The 15,142-nt window shown below is 43.8% G+C and overlaps 1 protein-coding gene across 8 annotated transcripts in view; it reads right to left on the bottom strand.

Moving 5' to 3' along the window:
• The window catches only part of ABLIM1 (actin binding LIM protein 1), a 317,067-nt gene that overhangs the window by 134,815 nt on the left and 167,110 nt on the right, over positions 1 to 15,142 (bottom strand). For all 8 annotated transcript variants that reach the window (XM_050958982.1, XM_050958988.1, XM_050958980.1 and 5 more), the window contains exons 3-4: positions 6,534 to 6,717; positions 2,108 to 2,217 (exon numbers count right to left, since the gene is read on the bottom strand). In XM_050958982.1, the coding sequence (XP_050814939.1) occupies positions 2,108 to 2,217; positions 6,534 to 6,717 (294 nt within the window). The remainder of the gene's footprint in view (positions 1 to 2,107; positions 2,218 to 6,533; positions 6,718 to 15,142) is intronic.

Raw genomic sequence — 15,142 nt, 5'->3', positions numbered from 1 at the left:
TTTCTAATTTTGGCCCTATATGCTTGTGTTGGTTTTTCACATTCACTTATTTTGTAATTTGACCTAGCTTCCACTTTTTGTATGACTTTTTTTTCATTTTCAGGTCACTGAAGATCTCTTGGTTAAGCTAGGGTGGCCTCTTATCATACTTCTTATCTTTCTTACACACCAGCCTAGTTTGCTCTTTTACCCTCAAATGTCTCTTCAAAAAACTGTCACCTCTCCAGAACTCTCCTTTCCCTTAGACTTGCTTCCCATGGGCTCCTTCCTATCAATTGAGTTTCCTAAAATCTGCCTCCTGGAAGCCCATTGCCTTTATCCTGCTGTTTTTCCTCCTTCCATTCCTTAGAATCATTAACTCTATCATTTCATGAAGCATTAAAACTAGCAGAAAGTTGTTATAATAGATTACAAGAACCAATGTAAACATTTTTTCTGAAGTCGCAGAATCTGAGACTTTCCAAGACTGCTGTGACTTATCCAGCAGCCAGTTTGGCTAGGGCAGCCTCAGGCCACCACAGCCCCCCAGCAGCAGCAGGAGTTTGGATGTGGGAGGGAGCTCAGGGTGTGTTTACCTTAGGGACTCCCCAGAAGCAGTGAGGTGTCCCTTGGCTTCTAGGCGGAGGTCTGGCACTCAGGGCAGTGCATGGAGCCTCCCTGGTTGTTCCTCCGCCTAGGAGCCGAGGGACACGTCACCACTTCCAGGGAGCCACGTGGAGCTAGGCAGGGAGCCTGCCAGCCCCGCCAAACCCTCTCCCCCCAGTAGCAGCTTGTATGATCATAGAGGACTATCCTCCCTAACAGACAATAACTCAAGGAGTTGATCCCCGCGTGGATCTCTCGGATCCCAGGTCATTCCCATGTCTGCAGTGCCTCTGGGATATTTACATTAGTACATAAGGCTTCAGAAGTGTCTCTGGTATTAAAATACCAGATTGTCCCTTAGATCTCTGAACAGCCCTAAAGGTAACTGTATTCTCCTCAACTGATTTGGTCCCTGCACTTACAATTTATAAGATGACTCACTTCCAAGGCATTTCATGACACTGGCGAGAGAGTATATCTAGTAATTAGAGAGAAACAAGGAGTAGAGAGACCAGGTTTTCATTTTCCACTTCAGGAAGTGATTGATCTTAATCAAGTCACATAACATCTGAGCCTCTGTTTACTCATCAACAGAATAGGGATATAAGCTAGATTTACCCTTACTTAGCACTTTTCATCCTAGGATCTCAAAGCATTTACCACTCTTCCCCCAAAATATAGAGCAGTTTTCCTTGCACAGGTCTAATACAGGTAGGGAAGTGGTAAAAGCATCACCACTTGGGATTTAAAACTAAACTGGATAAGTCACTAAAGAACGTGTTGCAGAGAACAACGCTGCATTCTCAAGGGAGGAGTTGGAGCATTTACAAAGGTTTTTCCATCTCTAACTTCAGTGATGCCCATGGATAAAAACCATTGTTACCCTGTAATATATTGTAGATGGGTGACTTTTTATTTGCTTTAAAAAGCATTCAAATATAGGAGCAAAGCACATAACATTCTCCAATCCGCTTATATCCTCCTTCCCCTCCCCCAAGCCTTTATAAAAATATCTCCTGAAATTTTGTTCAGGCATGATTCAGACAATCATAGTGGCACTATTTTTAGAAGATAATGTGATTACATTAAATGTTACAGATTAGAGGCAAGAATGTATTTCCCCTGACACCACCCTCTTCTGAAACAGAACACTTAACCCTGTGCAATTACACATGGGAAAAACTATGACCAACAAATTCTGAAATGTCCTCTTCATCATTAATAGCCCGTTTGGTGCCTATTAAAAGAACACTGACTGTTTCTTTCAAAATAGCTTCAGACGGAGGTCGTGGTGACTCAGTTTGGATTGTAACTTGTCAATGTGTGTTTGCCATCTACAGTAACACAGGTCTTTCCAGGGCCCTTGCTAAGAAGTAATGGGTTCCCAGAAATCAGAACTTAGCCACAATCCTCACAACAAATAAGGATCAACCAAGTCGGTTTCAAAACAACTAAAACACATGGCAAACTTCTGAGGCTCCTGGACATATGAGAAGCTGAGGAAAGACTATGGCATACTTACTGCTTGAGCTGGAGATCTCTTTTGGACTAGATGACATTGGCTGAGCACACATTTGACAGAGACAATCCCTTCCATTGAAGGTAACCCGGTCTCCTGGTGGAAACGGGCGTCTGGAGAGGGAAAGAGAAAAGTGAGTTTTACTCAAGGTTAATCCAGCAATTTCATTCTCTTTCCCACCTCCCGAGCCTGCCGCCTTCCTCTGGTGCAAATCAATATCTTACAGACACTACGTCTGAAATGCAGCCATAGCAAAGTCAGGCAGCTGAGTGAAAGCCAAAGGTTTCTCAATTGTGAGGAGAGCAGAGATTAGTCTGGCTGGTATTTTGGTTTCCTAAAGATATCAGATGCACAGTATCTAAAGAGAAGCAGACAGCTGAGTTCACTTAGACTCAACAGCTCCAGCAATGATAGGCTCAGCACGTCACTAATGGCACCCAAAAATAGGGAGGAACAGGCAAAGGGGAAATGGTGGATGGACGGCTCCCAGGGCTGGTGAAGGAATATAGAGTTGTTCAACTCAAAGGTTCACCAAACTGGGATAGGTTCAGTGCCTGAAAGTCAGAACTATGACTATAATGGTCCACATGAAATGAGTTGGTGGCTACATGCCAGTTCCTAGAACTTTAAACAGGTACCCGCATTACAAAACCACCCCCACTGTGTCAGCAGAGGACAAGGGCCACCACAAAAGCAAGGTTGAGGTTTACTGATAGGGTAGTAGGAGAGAAGTTTGCAGTGCTGCTGAACCTTGTGGTACCCTGTAGTGGGGTGATCACCCTGCTCCGGCGCTGGAAAGGTAAAAGCAGCCCTTGAGAGGCTGCAGCAGGGTAAGAGGGCTGTGGCTGGGGAAGGCTGACTGGGGAAGCAGCCTCAGCTGCAGCCACGCCCCAATCAAGCCGCAGCTGGCCCTATAAAAGGGCTGCTAGCCAGAGCTCAAGAGTCTCTCTCTAGGGGTTGAGAGGGATGGGCCTGGCTGCTGGGAGCTGAGCAGGGTACCTAGACTGCAGCAGGTCTGGGGAAAGGCCAGAGGAGCCGGGGAGCTCCGGCCTGGAAAACCCGCAGGCTGCAGGCCTTGCTAAAGGCTGGAGAAGGTACCGGGGTCGCAGAGGGGCAGCCCAAGGATAGGCACAGGCAGCAGGTCCAAAACCTCCTTGCCGATGAGTGGCAATTATACTGCAATCCACCCCAGTGAGTGTGGGTTAGATGGTGACTGGCAGTAGCCAAGACTGAGGTGAGGTGGGGATAGGAGGTTGGGGGTCCCCTGGGTGGGGAGACCCAGATTGGGGGTTACTGCTGGGGGAAGGACCCTGATCTAGAAGGGGAACTGGGGTCCAGGAGGGACACGGGGGCCAATGGCAAGGCGAGACAGTGGCCTGAAGAGGGCACTCTGGGAGCTGGAATGAGCTAATTCCCTGGATGACCAGCAGCAGGCGCCACAGTGAGGAGTCGTCACCCTGCCACATACCCATTCGGTGGATAAATAGAAGACTTCTGCCTCTAAGGTTGTTAAATCCAGCACTTTACATCAGTTCACTAAAATTAGGCAAAAATTCTCAAACTTCAAATCTTCCGAAAGGTGCATGGCTTTAATTTCCTGCTACACGCTGCCTGCATCTCAACCCACCCAGAAGTGTACATTAGCAGGAGAAGTGTCCTTAGCTACACGCTGCCTGCATCTCAACCCATCCAGAAGTTTCCATTAGCAGGAGAAGTGTCCTTAATAAATTTAGCATCAGTTTCTTTCTGCAAAGCAAACAGTTAAACATCATGGATGACAAGTCTTTTATTCATTCCACACAAGTCATTGGGCTACATTTTATAGACAAGTTTCAGGCCATCATTTACTTTTACTGTATTTAAGAAATACTCCTGTAACCTATATGGGATATGAATTCTTCAGTGCAGTGCCAGTCCACTCACATTGTTAATTTTAAAACTAATGACCAGAACACTTCTATCAGGACTCGAAAAACTTGACCAGACACCTACTAAACACTGGACTACATTTACTAGTCCAAGGGAGCTGTGCAAGACAAGAGTGGTAATTTAGAAGCCCTGCCATCCCCCGATAGAGACGCAGAGTCCTCACTTGAACCCTGCTTAATGGCTCCTCTTTCATATCAACCTCTTGGTATCAGATAAATTTAGCATCCTTCTCATCCCCACCTCTAGCTGATGGAAGGAAGGAGCCTCTCCCCATTCCAGAGCTTCCTGGCTGCTGGAGAACTTCACTGCTCTACTCCTCAGCAGGTCTACTGGCTGCTGCAAGCAGGAGCAATTGTAACTCAGCCTAGACACTTTCTTTTGGCTTCTCCTCCCCTGTGCTTGACTAAAAGAAATGAAACTGACTGCCATCTTGTTCATTTCAGCCTGTTTCTGCTGATAAAACTATAAGCAGCAGCAGCAGCGGCACCTCAACTGTCTGCAAACTTTACTTCTGGCTCATTCTGGAAGATTATTTTCACAATCATAAAGCCTGGAAGATTTATTTCTTCTCGTTTTTGCTTTTTAATGAAAACTTGGATTTCTCAGAAACAGATAGCTTCGGTCCATCTCGATGCTCACCAGGAAAAACCAAAATGATATGGATTAAAATATTTCTTCAGTTATGCTGATCTCTACTTGGGCTGAATAGACAAGTAGTATTTAATGTCTGCTGGAACTGCTCAAATGAAATAGCCTACAGGCATAAATATTTTTTTTATATATATACACACACACACACACGTTGCCCCAGAACCTCCATCATTCAGGGATAATATCCTAATGAGTGTTAAAATCATACAAAAAAAAAAAGTTACAGCTTCTTAAACTTTCCACACCCAAGACGACCATTGGCTAGTAGCAGCTGCCTTCTTTCTTCATTCTCAGCAGACATCCAATATGCAAAGAGGCCAAAATTCAGTTTCTCTTGGTCACTGGCAGAATAGAATGAAATAAAAATGGATCTGAAACCTAATGGAAGTAGCATCTTCTGAAACAGTAATATATAGTGTGAAAAATAGGGAATTACTATTATATTATTTGCATTGTGATATCATTGAGAGGCACCAAGCAAGGATCAAGCGCCCATGGGGCCACGAGCTGGTAACATAACAGAAGGCAATTCCGACCCCAAAGAACCTACAATCCAAGTATAAGATGAGACAATGGATGGATACAACAGACAGGGTGAGGGGGGAGCACAGAGTGAGACTGGGACAGTTATTAATATACTAAGCATCATGCACAGCACACCAGCTGGCTAGCCATTGAAATGTGGGAAGTTTTTCCAGGTCACACCAAAATCAAACTAATTATAGACCACAACTTAGGTCTTGAAGGTGTTAACACTCCATCATGGGAACTGATCTCCGACTGAAGCCTCTAATCACTACCACTATGCTAATAGTTACAATGAAATTTTATTCTCCATACCATATACTACTGTTTCAGAATATGCTAATCCTGTTACAATTGGGATCCACAGTGACTACAATAAATTCACTTTGACTTTTGCGTATTGGATGCATATGCATATTGGATGCCCGATAATATCAAGTACTCAAATCAAAAAGACTTCTTTACTTTTTTCTTTAAATCCCAAATAAAATACAGAAAAGAAAGTGATGAAATGCTGATGCTTTGTTTAAATTTCTAAGCCATATCATTCCATTCACAGAAAGAGTGTTTCTTTGACTGAAACCGATGACAATATTAGTTGTCCAGCTGCCTGGCTGAAAAAGAGCATTAAACTATGTCAGAGTGTAAGGGTTGGGAGCAACTGCAGACCAGCTGAGGCAATATTTCCAGCCCCCAACAAGAAGAGTAAGCCCAAATCCTGAAAACATTTAAGCACAAGTAATTTGACCACACAAGTATTCCCAGAGATTCATGTGAATAAAATTAGCTTGTGCTTTAGTGAGCCCCACTCTAGAGCTCCTCCTAGTGACCATAGGGGAGTGCAGCAGGTGTGAAGGGAAAGAAGGACAGGGAGCCTGGGGCTGCCTGAGTCACTAGAGCTCTCAGATAGGAAAGGGTGGACTATGTTGGAACTAAGTAAGTACCCAACCCTGAGACAAGATTCCTTATTTTCAAACGTGGCCCTTAAAAGCTTCTGTTTCTGAGTTCAGCCAAATGTGAAACCCAGTATTGAAATGCCCTTTATAACCTATCCCACGCAAAGCCGGATGTTAAATTCCTTCCTGCGTGACAGCAACAGTGTGGAGAGGGTACAGGGCATTATACCCAGCAGCACAGCTTTGCTGGTAGATGCTTTTCAGATAAACTCATGGGAATTTTGAACTCCCTAAAGTTCTGGTGACAACAAGTCATTCCCAATCAAGCACCTTCTAATAGAAAAAAAAGTCTTTAGAACTGCGTGCTGTGGCGATGCAGTTCTCCCTGTGCTTCGTGCGATAGGGTTAACAGCACAGAAAGGACTCACTTGCAAACCGTGCAGGCAAAGCAGTTCGGATGGTAGGTTTTTCCCAGAGCTGTCACTACTTCTCCTTCCACGAATTCCCCACAGCCATTGCAGCGGGTTCCATACATGCGCTGGTAATCCACAGAGCAGAGGTATTCCCCGTTCTTAATGAAAAACCCTCCTTGGGCCAGGTCACAGCCACACACTGGAAAAACAAAACAAGCACAAATCAATTACAAGCCAAATCAGGCTGGCAGGTTGGAAATATATAGCTGTACAAATAGCATCCTCCCTCATATGCTTTAGATCTGGGTTATGTCACAAATGAGATGAGTTTGATAGTCTCAGTCCCCTCTATAATAGACCTGTGTCTTCAGCCCAGCACATGACGTGGTGAATGACTGACGTTCTCTGGCTACAAGAGGTTGTTCACTGGCACAACAATCTATGGAACTCTGCACAGCAGCAGCTTGTTGGAAGGGGCCCTAACCACTGTCATGAGTCTGTCAGTAACATGCGCATTATAATTCACCAGAGCTGCAAAGAAAAACAGTTAAGAAAAATAAAACTGGACAGTCTAGATTATGTATTGTTAAAGGATGTAGAAGATACTGGCTGCAAAGGAACTGGCTTCACGTTCAGCCATTACTAAGGGCCATGCTTTTATTGCGAGTTTCTGCAAACACTCACCCATGCAATACACTTTGCGATCATCATACCTAATCTGATTTTAAGAAATTGCAGATTCCATGCAGACCGCATTGTCCAAGGGCACGTGTCCTTGGGAGCCACTGCAATGCCAGCACAGAGGTCTATAGGATTTAGAGTTACAGCGATCGCCTTTTTTATTAAAGGAAACAAAATCCTGAAGGGAGATTCTTTGAGTGCAACTGCTCCTAGTTGAATTCCAGTGAACGCACACATAATATCACCTAGCAAATGCCTTATGGCCAGTTTTAACTGAGGCTACACCCCTTTTGCTTCCCAGTTTTGATGACTGATGATGTGCATGGTGCGGTAGCTTGGCACTGGGCCAGTGTTTCGGTTTTGTTGTAGATGCAGGTGCATACACTTGGAGGCAATCATTGAAGGAGAAGAGGTTGACCCTCCTCAGATACCGTTAGTGTAAATTTCTTCCTGATCATCAGCAATTTACATCTTTACCGGGAAGAGGCTGCTTTATGTTCTGTTTGCTCTCAACTGATTCACGAATGCAGGCTTCATGGGCAGGAAACTGCATGGCAATACAGGGCTGGAAAAGTTGCTCTAAGCTGGGAGGGGTTGCAAGTACTTTGGAGAATAGGATTAAAATTCAAAATGATCTGGAGAAATGGTCTGAAGTAAATAGGATGAAATTCAATAAGGACAAATGCAAAGTACTCCACTTAGGAAGGAACAATCAGTTGCACACATACAAAATGGGAAATGACTGCCTGGGAAGGAGTACTGCAGAAAGGGATCTGGAGGTCAGAGCGGTTCACAAGCTAAATGAGTCAACACTGTAACGCTGTTGCAAAAAAAGTGAACATCATTCTGAGATGTATTATTAGCAGACTTGCTTACACTAAAGTAGTAATTCTTCTGCTCTACTCCGCTCTGATTAGACCTCAATTGGAGTATTGTGTTGAGGTCTGGGTGCCACATTTCAGAAAAGAAGTGGACAAACTGGAGAGAATCCAGAGAAGATAAAAATGATTAAAGGTCTAGAAAACAAGACCTGTGAGGGAAAGTTGAAAAAAATTGGGTTTCTTTAGTCTGAAAAAGACGACTGAGGGGGATATAACAGTTTTCAAGTACGTAAAACATTGTTACAAGGGAGAGGGAAAAAAATTGTTTTTCTTAATCTTTTGAGGCTAGGACAAGAAGTAACAGGCTTAAATTGCAGCAAGGAAGCTTTAGGTTGGACATTAGGAAAAACTTCCTAACTGTCAGGGTGGTTAAGCCCTGAAATAAATTGCCTAAGGAGGTTGTGGAATCTCTGGACCAGCACTGGAGATTTTTAAGAGCAGGTTAGGCAAACACCTGTCAGGGATGGTTTAGATAATACTTAGTCCTGCCATGAGTGCAGGGGACTGGACTAGATGACCTCGAGGTCCCTTCCAGTCCCATAATTCTATGAAAAAAACAACTAATCTTGCCCCTGAAGTGGAGGTCTGTGTTGATGTGCAAGCCTCAGAGATCCTGTCAGACAGGGCATCAAAAGGCACGGAGGCCTCTTCCTGCCCATGTAACACCACGCTGAGAACAGTAAAATCCTAGAAGAGAAACAGCAAATTTGAGCAAGATGTTTGGTCAAGAGTTGGGTGCTGTGACTGAGAGCGTACCTAAAGGACCTGTTCTTTCCACCTTCAAGAGAGGCATTGCAGACTCCAGTGGGCAGGGCCTGCAGAGCAGTGATGGCACAGAACAAAGCCCTTTGATGAAGGCAATGGTTAGAACGTGGAACTGGAGTCTGAATTTCTGTAATAAACAGTCATACCCAGCTCTTGTGTAGTGCTTTTCATCAGCAGAGCTCAAAGTGTTTTACAAATGAAGTATTATCCCTATTTTACATGTGGGGAAACCGAGGCACAAAGATGAAGTGACCTGCCCAAAGTCACCCAGCTGGCTAGTAGTAGAGTCAGTCCAGTGCTCCAGCCACTAGGCCACAACTGACTAGCGCTTTCCTCTGTTGCACTGTATATCCTTCGGTAAGTCAACTTCTCACTAAGCCTCAGTTTCCCCACCTGATTCATGGGGAGAGTAATACCTCCCTGCCTTCCAGGCAGTTGTGAAGTTTCAGTGACTGGTTTGTAAAGCACTCTGAGAACCCTGTCTGGAATGTGCTATACAAGCAGTAATAATTTTTCCATGCAACAATGGAAGTTGCTGGAATTGTTAAGCAGAAAAATCATGCAGATGCAGTCAGCAAGGTAGCTTCCTCAAGGAACACAATATATAGAAGGAAACCAATAGCTAAATCAACAGGGGCAGGGAGGAAAATTCCCCACGACACCTGGGTCTGGGCTCTGACCTTCCCAAGGGCATTCTCCCAGCTCCGTGTGCCAACTTATAGTCCTTCCCCCAACCACCTGTGCAAGAGGAACAAGAAGAAGTGGAGTTGAGGCTAACCCCTTCTGGACTGGTGGTTAGATAATGCCTCCTACCACAGGTCACACACAGCATCTCTCCAGACTGGTCTCCAATTTCACTGAAAAGCCAACAGCCAGAACATAATGTCTCATCTGGAGTCCTGGCTCCAATACCTTAAAATACCAATATCTGCTTGGATGGCTAAAGCTGATATCCGATTACACGACCCAAGAGGATGGTTGCATAAAGAACATTATGAAATGCTCCCATCTCCTTTTTTTCTTAATCCAGCTGTGAAGCTGCAATAGAGTGTTGAGAGCCTGGAGCTACAAAAAGAGTGGGGGGGAGGGAGGAGGAGAGCAACCATGGTAGGTCAAATTTAGAACCTCTTACCCTTGACAGTGTCCTTTTAAGCCTACTCATCAGGCACATGCCATTCCTGAGGGGGGCTAGTGGTTTCAATTTCTCAAAAGGTACAGTCAGTAACTAGCCCCAGCCAGACAGTGAAGCCAGCTTACACAAGACATGCACTCACAGCCCAAGCATCCTACCCTTCTCCCTTTCACTCGTCTAAGGTAGACTTGGCCTGTATCAGAGTCTTGCACCAAGGAATGCAGGAGAAAGAGAGACAGTTCTAAAAAAAGAACAGATTTTACTATTTAAATGTACTAGCGCAGTCTGGCAGGAAAGATTTCTTTGTAAGTGCATGTCCCATTTAAGAGGCTTTCATGGCTGGCTGGTGTTTCCATCTGAAAAAATGAATATGTTAGAAATGTTCTCTGGTTTAGGTTAAGGCCCCTCTCCCTGCCACACACAGCAGCAGATAAGACTGGGTCACTCTTCTGTCATTGCATAAACTTCTTCCCATGGCTTAAACACTAAGCACTACTTTCCTCTGGGCTTTGAAGCTGTTGTGTGGCTGGGTGCTAATCCCTTGGTACGGGGAGCAGATAGCGAAGCAGACGGAATTTCATCATGTCAGACCCCCTCAATATGAAATGAGAGAAACTAGGCAATCATAGCCCAGGAAGTTCTGAGGGGCTGCATCACAGTTAGCTCAGCCTATACAGTTTATGATGTAAGAGAAAGAATATTACAGTTTGCACTGAACAAGGCAAATGTTAAAGTCCAGACATGCGCGTGTATTCTGGACCAGTTGCCATCATAAGCATGTTGAGCTGCTGATTTTGCAACCTGGAAGTTTTTTGTACTTGTTATCCATGTGCACGTGTCACATCACCACCACATAGATTAGACAGCACTTTGATGCCAACTGATGGCTGCATAACATGCAATTCCCTACAACAGAGAGTTTTACTGACAAGGATGTAATTTACCGATTTTACTGGTAATGGGATGTAATTTCTCCATCAATTACCTTGGGGAATTTATGCAACACCCAGAGCGACCACAGAGCTCTCTAAAAGGTCCAATGGTAACTTAAGCATCAACCACCTCTGGCAGAATTCTCACTGAAAATTTGTTTGTGAATGAATTGCTAGTAGTTGAGTGCACTGGTCTTTTCAGTCATATTTCCTATGATTCGAAGGGAGTTACATTCTACACAGGTCGTGTGGGGAGAATTGGGCCTCAAATATTTGTGTATTTTAGAATTTACTTTTTTCCTCCAGTTTTAGAGAGAAGGCATAGTCCCGAGCTTCGAAAGGAATTTTTACTCATCTTTAAAAGGTGACATAATATGAACCATCTGAAGAGTCATACTGAACAGTAAGAAAGGTATCTGGCATTTTGGTTTCACTCACTTCTGCACCATCCTGTGCAGCTGAGTCAGTGAAATTCAATAAGAGAAGCTGCCTTCCACATTGTAAGAGGACAAAGCCATATGCCTTATTGTTCAAGATAGCCCATCAGAATTTTTTTTCAAAACTGCTGAATGAATTTAGATCAAAATTGCCAAAGGCATGATTACTAAGCGATAATTAGATGAGCAGCTTTCAAGGTGCTTTCCTGTCATGGAAAAATTGAGAGAAAAGATGACTTCATGGTTAAGGTACTAGAGTAGGACTTAGGAGATCTGGAGCTAGTTCCTGGGTTACCACCATTTCCTTTTTAGGCCTAGGGCGACACACTCACTTTCTCCCTGCCTCAGACCTTAATCTGTTACATTGGAGTTGTACTAAGTAACGAGCAAGTGCTGAGAGAATGCGGAATCAGTCAATGCTATGCTCGACTGATGCAGCAACTCATGGTGTCGGATGCCATCAGGTGGTCGAGGGACATCTACATAGAACACACCACCGGACATCAGCTAATCCAGGAGGGATGAGCTGGAGTGCTGATGAGAAGCAGAGTCAGGAAAGTAACTGAAATACTTTCCTTGTGGATTGTATTTTCTACTTACCTAATTCTCAGTTACTCAGGGACAGTCTCCACTCATTGATATATTTTGCTTTCCACAAATCTCTGTACAACTTTTCATGAGTGATGTACCTGAGTATTTGGATTCTAGTATCTAAACTGTATTGTTAAATCTATTCATCTAAATTTGGGTTATTGCTGATTATGTACTCTATGTATCAGACTTAAAAACGACCTCTGTATTTGTGATACTCTAAACACTATACCCAGACGTAAAGACATTTTTCTCAACCTATGTATTATACAATTTTTATATCCTGCGTCTGTCTTGAACATTCAGATTGCAAGCAATTAGTGAGACACAATCACTGCTCCACTGTGTCTGTACATAACTAACACAGAGCCACCACATGCCAATGTAGTAACAACACAAAACATTTTAACAGCCTAAATCAAAATGCCAGGTAGAAATGGAGCAGTATTTAAGTGCAGGGAACAGTGCAGTACTGGCAACTCCTCCCTGGATTTCACATTTCTGCAGACACAGCACTAATATTTCATGTGCAAACAAATTACATTTCAGGGTGGCATTCAAACTACATCCAGCCAAAAAGTCAATTACCAATGACTGAGAATTACAGACAGGATTTATTATGCTGCAAAATCTCCAGCGCTGGTTTTCAAGTACACCTCCCTCTTGTTTCCTCTTCTCCCCTCTTTGTTTCAGGCATTTTCTTCATATAAATATAAAATTATGTAAGCTGATGTCTAGAAGACAATGAGGCCCCTGCTCTGCATCACCACTTGTCTTCTTGTAGGGTATAAATACTGTGATGGATTCTTAAACCAGATTCTTCTACTGTGGTCACATTAAATGGATCATGGCTCTTGTAAGGTGCTGCTAGTCACAGCAACATGGTAATTGTCATTCTGGTCCATTTAGGCCATTACTGTGTCTTCCACAGTGGCCAAACCCAGTTGCTAAGGGGTAAACCCCTCGTATAGAACTATTGTGATTTGACATGCTGATGAGGAAATCTCTTCCTAACCTTCACCACTTTGCATTTAGCTTGCACCTGAAAAACATGAGCATTTAGTGTGTGTGTGTGTGTGTGTGTGTGTGCGCGCGTGCGTGTGCGTGTGCGTCGCTTGACATTGAGGGTAGTCAATAGTCACAGGATCTGACCTAGAAACAGTATGTGACCTTTCTAGGTTTCACTTTGCCAAGGGTTCTGTTCCCAGCTCTGCCAATGAGTCACCTTTTGGAAAAAACACTTAATCATGCCTCAGTTTACCCACCTACACAATTATTATAATACAACAGGAATTTCAAAAGCACCTAATATAATCTATCAATGGGACTTGTTCTCCTAAGTCACTTAGGAGGGATTTTCAAAAGTAGCTATCATGAACCACACAGAGGTCTTGGCAGCTAACTTGTTCGTAAAAGCATTCTGAAATCTTCGGATGAAAGGTATCAAGACAACTGTTAGCATCTATTCTCTCATCACAAACACAAGGATTTATACAGAAATCTCTCAGCAGCAATGGAATGTATTAAAAAACTCTTCTTGGGAGTATATTTTTTAAAAAATGGTACTTGTGATTAAACAGCAAATTCTCCTCCGGCCCAATCCAGCCTCCTTTCCCCTCAGTCTCCTGTTGTTCATTGCCAACTGAGTCCCAGTTAGTTCCCCTTCTACAGCAAGCCTTGCTTTGAGTTGCAAGCATTCCTAACACAAAGCAGCCCTATCTGCAGTCTGAGCCACCAGCACATTCATCTTCTTTGGCACACCAAGATCAGGGGGCATGTACTAGTCTGAGGATTTGAAGAGGAGTCCCAGCCGCCCTATTTTAAAAGGGAATATGCCCAGATAATTTAGCATGCGTGTTCCAGTTGCTCATCAGGGCTTTTGGCTACACTGACAAAATGAAGTTCAGCTACGCCGTTAGCAGCAGCAGCCAGAAAAACGCTGCTCAGCAAGCTGCTTTAGCTCTGAGTCACAGACAGACTGTTTTTTTAAATGCAAAGGACTGTATCTGCATTTGCTATACAAATAGGGACAGGACTGAACAGCTTGGGGAGGGAGGGGCGGGGGGGGTAACTATGAAGAAATGATCATTCTGTCCATAGACCATTTTCCTTAGTGCACTTCTTTGCGACCGTTAAAAGGAACACCACTGCGGGGTGGAGGGAGAAGAGGGGCATGTTGTTTTTGTTTTTATGTAAATAGAAAGACCATCTGCCCAGCACCATTCATGTTACATGCATCAATGCCTGGCCAGCCAGTTAAGCAAAACAAACGGGCAGCGATCAGTATCTGCGCACAATGAATTGTCACTGACAGTGTGTTCTTGTCAAGTTATTGCAATACAAATATGTCATCAATGAAAAATGAAGAGTGCCAGGACAACAACAGCTACCAGGGTACCTCCAGTTTTGGTCTTCCCTTCCCATGCTCATTGGAAGAGCTATGAGAGAATTGATTACCTGTGACAGTAACAACATACAGTTCATGGTTGATAAAGCAAAAGCCAACAGATATTCTTTAGGCAGGCATCCATCATAAGGAGACAGTCCCTGTTAAACCTGTCAAGCAGTTCTATACAAGAACAGGTGACATTTCCTCTGGAACTTTTCCTGCCTGATAATATGGAAGAAATTCCATTTTACATGATCAGAACCTCTCTTCTGAAAGATAAAAGACACTGAGGTGCATTTCCACATAGATCTGTATTCACTGGGGAATCAGAGGCACAAATGACAAGAACTCACTAGTTTGCTCGTTTTAATATGATTTTTCCCCAGGAATGGACAAAGTCAGCCTTTGTTACACTGAGGCTGTATCTCAAGGGATTCTACATTCTAAACATGGGATCCTTCTCCCCCTATGAAGAGTGACCAGGAACAAAGGCATACATAGGAACACAAGCTCTCTCTCTCTCTCTCTCTCTCACTACATGGAGCTATTGTAACTTATCCTCCGAACACAAGGCACACAGCTGGACCTCAGATATTAGCCAATCACTACTGGCTCTCAAAGTTACAGGATTTATGGTGTGTAAGTCTAACTATTCCTGCCAAAGGTAGCTGCTTAAGAGCTTAACATCAGTCACTGAGGTTCCCCAGGGGGGCAGGATAATTTTTAAGCAGTTCATAGGTTAACCGTCACTTCCAAGCTTTGATGGAGTTGATGCACTTAAAAAGGGGTCAGACTTTTGAAAAAGTAAAATGAATA

The sequence above is a fragment of the Gopherus flavomarginatus genome, chromosome 6, assembly GCF_025201925.1.
Source record: "Gopherus flavomarginatus isolate rGopFla2 chromosome 6, rGopFla2.mat.asm, whole genome shotgun sequence".
Lineage (NCBI taxonomy): Eukaryota > Metazoa > Chordata > Testudines > Testudinidae > Gopherus > Gopherus flavomarginatus.
The sequence above is the reverse complement of the archived record's forward strand: the minus strand, read 5'-3'. Positions and strand labels throughout refer to the sequence as shown.